The sequence below is a fragment of the Calliphora vicina genome, chromosome 1 (genome assembly GCF_958450345.1).
Source record: "Calliphora vicina chromosome 1, idCalVici1.1, whole genome shotgun sequence".
In the NCBI taxonomy this organism is placed as follows: domain Eukaryota; kingdom Metazoa; phylum Arthropoda; class Insecta; order Diptera; family Calliphoridae; genus Calliphora; species Calliphora vicina.
In genome coordinates, this window is record NC_088780.1 from 51056516 (window position 1) to 51064407 (window position 7892).

At 31.9% G+C, this 7892-nt stretch overlaps 1 protein-coding gene across 1 annotated transcript; it reads left to right on the forward strand.

Annotated features, from left to right (window-relative positions):
• Positions 1 to 805: 805 nt before the first annotated feature.
• On the forward strand, positions 806 to 7380 carry LOC135964115 (sodium-coupled monocarboxylate transporter 2-like). Its single transcript, XM_065516196.1, is given in 9 exon segments — positions 806 to 940; positions 942 to 965; positions 967 to 1188; positions 3117 to 3234; positions 3300 to 3367; positions 3450 to 3601; positions 3673 to 3813; positions 6422 to 7033; positions 7095 to 7380. Coding segments are annotated over 9 exon segments (1758 nt in total).
• The last annotated feature ends 512 nt before the right edge of the window (positions 7381 to 7892 follow it).

Here is a 7892-nt window from a genome sequence, read left to right on the forward strand (position 1 = left end):
ATATACAAATTTTAACAGAAATACTATTCAAACAAAATACTGGGGGACTATTTTGTAACTCGTTTCGAAAATAGAATCATTCGAATTTGTTTGTTTAATATCGAAAATGTTTTCTTTCGAATCGAAATACACACCCTTCACTTGGGGACATCTAAATTCAGATCCTACTAACAAAAAACCTTTTCTTTTAATCTAATCTATCGGCCTCATGGATAGCAGCCTAGCTGTTCTTTAAGTGATATTTAGCAATATGTAAAGATGTAATCGATTCATATCCAATATTTGAGATCCTGTAATAATCCAAAAAGACAATGCAAACACTTTGGAAGAAGACAACTTAATTATATCGTTTGGGTTTTCTTCCAGTGTTTGCTATCTTTGGTCTCTCGGCATTATTTGTATATCAAAGACTGAAGATAAATAATCGTGCTTAAAAGAAAGTTTAAATTTGATAAACGAGACACACACAAGTTTTATTTTGCAAATATCGATATTATTTATTCACGAAACACTATTTTAACACACACGAGTTGTTTAATTTAATTTAAGCCTAACCATTACTGATAAAAAGCTAAAAATTAAGTCTTAACTTGACGGAATTTTATAAAATCTACTGATTGTGAAAGAATTCATTTAAAACAGTTCAAAGTGATTAACCTATTCAGACGTTTGTGGCAAAAATTAAAAACTAAATAGAAAGGACTTATATAATAAGGATATTAGAAAAAAAAATAAACTGTGATATCAATGAAATAGTTACTTAAAATATTTGTATCCTCCTAATATAACATTATTTGGGGTCAAAATGTCAGTGTTAAATGCTACCGCCTCTGTCTTAAGTGACATCACCCAATTCACTTTCAATACGTTCGATTATACGGTTTTGGTATTTTTGTTGTGTATTTCCGCGGCTATCGGTGTGTATTTCGGTTTCTTTGCCAAAAGGAGAAGAAACAACCGAAGAATATTTACTTACATGGCGGCAAACAAATGAAAGTTTTACCAATTGCCATTTCATTGGTGGCCAGTCAGCTTTCGGGTATTACATTTATGACCATACCGGCGGAAATGTATTCGTTTGGCATAAATTGGGGATTCACCATTGTGGCGATGGTCGTCATAATACCCCTGCTATGTTGGGTGATTTTACCCGTGTTCTATAATAATGGCATTACCAATTGTTACGAGGTGTGTTTTGTTGCAGCTGGAAAATACTTGTTATACCCTTCCACAATTTGATTTTCCGACCCTATAAAGTGTATATATTCTGGAACCTTATAGATAGCGGAGTCGATTAAGCCATATCCGTCTGTCTGTCTGTTGAAATAAATTTTCTGAAGACCCCAGATATCTTCGATATCCAAATTTTCAATAGTTCTGTCAGACATGCTATCTAGAAGTTTGCTATTTAAAATCAGCAAAATCGCTCCACAAATGGCTGAGATATGGGAAAAAAACCAGGACAACCTCGATTTTAGACCTATTTTTGATATCTGGATTACTAAATCATGAATATAGACAATATGGATATCTAATGATAGATATACTAAGTTGGACCTACAATGGGTCAAAATCGGAAAAAATATTTTTTAACCCGAATTATTTTTCACAAAGGGCTGAGATATGAGGAAAAAACCAGGACAACCTCAATTTTTTACCTATATCTGGATTACTAAGACATTAATATAGACAATATGGATATCTAGTAGGGATGCCAAACGGGACTGGGTTTTACAAATCCCGGGATTCGGGATTTTTGAAATGTAAATATTCAATATTTCGGGATTTTTCGGGACTTCGGGATTTTAATTAAACGTAAAAAAACATTAAAAACTATTTATTTCGTTAATACACTAAGTACAAATAACACAAAGCAAAAACTATTGCATTGAATTAAAATATATTTGACACAAAAGATATTTCATATTCTTATTCATATTCATACCCGTATTCTGAACTTTATAAGAGTGAGAAATCCATAACAAAACTGAAAATTTTAAATAAAATATAAAAGTATTGTTTTATTTTATAACAAAAAATGTCCGTCTGTCTGTTCAAAACATAATAGAGCACAAACGAAAGAAGCCAGCTGGCAAAAATTTTCCGCAAATACTCTCTGTTGATAAGGTTTGTTCTGTATTGAAAATGGTCCGATTTCTCCTAGCCCCATACTGTTTGAGCAGTCATAAATATATATTGATTATGCAGCAATCCTTATAAAATTTTGCAGGAAATTAGTTCTAAGTACTAGAATTTATACTCTAAAGTATTTCGGACTACCGGGCTACATTTGTCCCTAGTCCCCATACATGGTCCCCTTCAGAACATTCATAATTGTCTTATAATAATTAATATCGTGAACAAATTTAATAAACAAGTTGTATATGAAAATTAATCTTTCTACTTTTGTGAGGACCAGTCCATAATAATATAACCTCTATATCAGAAAATATTTTATTGTCAATAAATAATTTGTATATAACGATATTAACATAAATTTCGATACAAGTCATTCATTCATAAATACTGATTCAAGTCCCCATAGAAAGCCAAAACTACATATTGATGATGGGTATACAAGATTCGCCAAAGCCGAATATAACACTCTTACTTGTTTTATATTAGCATTATAAGTATGATGAAATTTTGCTTTCTAGAGGAGCTTTCTTTGTGAGCCAAAAATCATCCTAAAATATTAAAAAATCTCGTAATTTTCCGGGATTTTTTAATCCCGGGATTGTTTTTCACAAATCCCGGGATTCGGGAAATCCCGATCCCGAAAAATCGCGGAATTTTCGCGATCGGGATTTCGGGATTGGCATCCCTAATATCTAGTGATAGATATAGTAAGATCGACCTACAATGGGTCAAAATCGGTAAAAAAATATATTTAAAAAACAAATAAATGTTTAAAATTTTAAAAACAAAAAATTTAAAATAACAATTCGAAAACAAATTAAAAAAAATTTTGTTTACCTAAAAATATTTAAAATTTGTATTTTGAAGTATAATTTGGTGAAGGGTACATAAGATTCGGCACAGCCGAATATAGCTCTCTTACTTGTTTTTTTTTAGTTTCTGTATTACTTAATAAATAATTGTGTATCAATTTCCAGTATTTACAATTGCGTTTCAATCGCAAAACGCGCGAACTATTGACAGCTGCTTTCATATTGACCCTATTCTTCATGCTGCCCGTTTTTACTTTCATACCCGCATTGGCTTTCTCACAGGGTAAGTGTGGAGGACAATTTATATCTCCTATGACATTAACCTTATTTCACTTTCCTCCTTTGCAGTTACTGGCATTCATATTCATCTGATCAATGGCATTGTCTGTTCCATCTGTGTGTTCTACACAATGTTTGTAAGTGCCCGCCGGCCTGCCCCAAACATTTTCAATGAATTAAGAAATATTTATTAAAAAATTCCATTTATTTCAAAAATAGGGTGGCATTAAAGCTGTCGTTTGGACTGATGTGGTACAGGCCGTTATAATGGTAGTGTCCGTGGTATTGGTGGCCGTTTTGGGTGTCATTAAAGTGGGTGGTTTCGGCGAAGTATTTCGTATAGCTAGTGAAGGTGGCAGATTAGATGTTAAGTAAGTTTATACTATTTATTATTGTTTATCAGTTATTGTTTTAATTCTTATTATATTTTTTCATTTTGTAGTTATGCATTCGATTTTACCACACGTTCGACATTTTGGAATTGTTTTATTAGTTCCACCGTGATATGGACCTCGTTTCTGGGTCTAGATCAAAGTAGTGTACAGAGAATTGTTTCGCTGCCAACATTAAAACAAGCCAGACAGTAAGTTTTTTTTAATTTAAAGATACCTTTAATAAATCGTAGTCTGTTTTTAAAGGATTTTAATAATATCGGTGAAAGAATTACATACCATCAATATAAATGATTGATAAACTCTTCTGTACATTGTAAATTTTAGCTTAATTCACTAAAATCTTAATTAGGAATTAAAAATGTCAGCCATTCATTCCATAAATCCATTCCCAAAAACTAATTCTTTAGCTTAATTCACGAAGGCATAACAGTACAACTTATAAAGATATTAACATTTAAAGAAAATAACCCCCAGTAACACGAAGTCTGGTTATGTTTTAACTAATAGTTATACTGACAGTTTTCATACAAAACCGACAATATATTTTAACCGACAATATAACTATTAGTATGGGAATAACCAGACTTCGTGTTAATGGGGGTAAGAGGTATTTAAACCTGTTTATATAAATTCTGATATGAAAAGGTCTTGAGTAGTTCAGAATAGAAAAAATGTTTGCCACAGTGCACTGTGGAAACTACTGAGCCGATTATAACGCAATATATAAACAGATTAAAGGTTATGTAAATTTGAACTTTTCTAAGTTTACTTCAATAATATCGGACTAACCCTTTTTGAGTTATCATAAATTATGTGGAGAAACATTTAAAAAATTCACAATTTTAGAAAAAATGTTTATAAAAATCTATCCATAGAATTTAAAATGTTTACCATTTTTGTACTACTGGAGCCACTATACATCAAAATTGAGTCGTGGTTTAAAAAGCCTCCAAAATTTTTTCGATTTTGTTGCCCTGTGTTATTTAAGACAGAGTAGAGTAAAGGCCCAACTATAATATGCATACACTAGCTTAAGTCAGCTTAAGCAAATGTGCGAATACATATAAAACGTATGTGACAAACTATAATGTACTTAAGAGAGTTTCGTCAAGTTTCGTCGAATTTTATTTGCTTAAGCAAAGTGCGAAGCTGGTCGCACATTCCGTACGGAATCAGCTGTTTATTTATTTTATACAACGAAAATAAAGAAATAAATGAAAAGGATGAAGAAAATTTATATATTTTGATAAAATAATAAGAAATACGTATTTTTTTAATTGTAAGTTGCACATAAATGTTCAAATCGGGCTAAATAGTTTTGAATGCAAGTAAGTAGATTATAGCCACCTAAAAGTTTCTTTGAATTTCCTTAAGCATTTGACAGACTTTTCGTTCGGTTTTGACATTACCTTAAGCTAGCTTATGCATATTATAGTTGGGCCTTAAGAATCGTTTGCACATAATAGAGAATGTGTAGATTGAAATTGAGTATAGAATAGAAAAGATCAAAGAGAAGAGAAGAGTGAATAGAATAAAATATAGAGATTAGAAAAAATATAGATGAAAAAATCGTCGTTAAGTAAAGTAGAGTGGAGTATAGAAGATCTTACTACTTTTTGCATATTTGACATAAAGCAGAGAAGAGTAAGTAGAGTAGTATTATAACACTGTGTGTAATTTTTTAATTCATGGAAAACACCAGCACGTGATAAAAGACCAAGAATTTTGATTCACTCTCTGAGGCAAAGTAGTAGCCCTTGTCATAAAGAACAAAAATTGTGAACAGAAAGAATCAAAAAAACTTCATCTTCAAGATCAAAATCGCAAAAAAAAATTTAAAAAATCGAAATAAATGCCTAAAAGTAAGCTTTAGTTTACAATAATTTAATAGTTTATGGCCCAAGGCACTTAATTCCTTTTGTTTTTTCTTACTAACTTATATTGAGCTATCTAAACGGTGTTAAGAATCATTCCTAGGAAGTTCATATGTTCTAGAAAGTTGGTTATTGAGTTCTTAGGTACATTGTTTCCTTGAATTTTGAACGGGTTTCTACATATGGACCTGAACAGGGGAAAAAGGTAAAAAATCGAATTTTACATGTTCACAATTTTTGTTCTTTATGACAAGGGCTCTTTGTCTCAGAGATATGAGCCTGAGAAAATAAATGATCACTTTTTTTGCAAAAATGACACCGAGGCCTCAAATCTTTGGGGGCCCATAAAAAAGTGCATGACTTTGGAAATTTGGTCATTTATCACGTAGTGGTGTCCGTATATGGAGTTAAGAATAGAAATATATCAATGGGGTAATGTAGGATAGAGTATAAAATAAAATAGATAGGATCTTTGCCATATAGCAGAGAAGAGTGATTTCAGTAGAAAATTTATTTGCCATAGAGTAAAGAAAACTGAGTCGAGAATAGAATTTGAAGAGCAATAGAGCAAAGTAGAGTTAATAGTAGAGCAGTATAGAATAGTAATAAGATTTGCCTCAGTCTACAAAATTCAAATACATGCACCGACCTTGATTGTTGTTCTTGATAGAGCTGTTACTGATTTAACAAAGCGTTTTTGCCAAAGTTTACTTCTTTACTGGAAGACATAGAGATATGCACTCATCTAGGGTTCTTATAACATGTTTAGTGTTCCATAAATTTCTTCCCTTATGAAAAATGTGTACAGTGATTTCATGAATCTTATTTTTGATGGATTTAAAACATAGTTTATTATAATTCTTTTTTTTACTATATCAAAGCAATTAAGTACTGCTGAACTAAAATTCTTATCAACTTTCAGTTCCCTGATAATATTCGGTTTTGGTTTCGTTTTAATCATGGGCTTCAATTGTCTAACCGGCATTGTAATGTATGCTCGCTACCATGATTGTGATCCCCTGGCTGCTGGTTACGTGGAAAAAGCCGATAAATTGATGCCCTTCTTTGTCCAAGATGTTGTGGGTCATCTTAAGGGTATGCCTGGTGTATTCATATCGTGTGTCTTCAGTGCTGCCTTGAGTACCATGTCGGCCAGTATGAATGCGTTGGCTGGTATTGTTTATTTCGATTGCATAAAGCCCAGAATAAATCACACCGAAAGACGTGCCAATATGATTATGAAGGCTTTGGTGTTGTTTACCGGTGTTTATTGTATTTTGGCTGGCGCTATTGTTGAAAGATTCACCTCAATTCTACAGATGCTCTATTCGATTAATGGTGTAACAATAGGTGCAGTATTTGGGGTATTTATGATGGGGATGTTGGTGCCCAAGGCTCATGGCAGGGCAGCATTTTATGCTGTTGTCGCCAGTATGTTGACTATGGTAGTCATTGTTATATTGGCTCAAGGCAGATTACATTATCAAACCCTGCCCAGTTCGGTGGAATATTGTCCCGTTTTGAATATGACACAGTAAGTAATAAATGTTAAAGTAAATTTCGTTTAAAATATTTATTCTATTTTTATCATTTAGAAGCAACATCTCTCCTTTGGTTAACCTGCCTTTGCCAACTGAAAACCACTTAGATAAAGGTTTCAATATACTGGACATGTCTTTCAATTGGTATGTGGTCTTCGGTGCATTTATTGTGTTTGCTGTTGGAATACCATTCAGTTATATTTTAACGCCTGAAAAGGGTGCCAAATTCGATGTCAAGCTTCTTTCGCCCATTATACAACCATTTGTTAACTATGAATTGGCTCAGGTCAATGAAGTGTTAACAGAAATTATTACCTCAAAGCTCCCTCTTAAGTCATAGAACTAAATTAAGTTACTTTCTACTTTCCCGAGTGATAATTAATTTTAGTATTTAATTTTCAAAGTGTGTTAAAAGGGTGGGTGATTATGTACTGTGTACATTACTAAAACCACCCATTATATGTAATATACAATTTCCTCAATCTCTGGTTAATTTTTATCGTGACGATAAACTAAGATTTCTCATACAAAAATTATACTATTTTAGAAGTATATCGTTACGAAAAACTATAACCAGAAATTGAAAAAATGGGGATCAGAATTTAATGCATTAGAATTGTAATATATCATATTACTTATCTCAGTTTGGTTTCTGTTAAACTTCTAGTAAGCGTTTTAGATAAACAAACCTTTGAACTTAATTTGTCTGTATTATTAAGTTATTTTCGAAATAGTTTATACTGTAGAACAATTAAACTAAAGACAAATGAGATAAAGAAAATATAAAATATGAGAATATTTAGTTAAAACATGTCTGTAAGGAAAAGTTCTTTAATAAATATCTTTGTACAT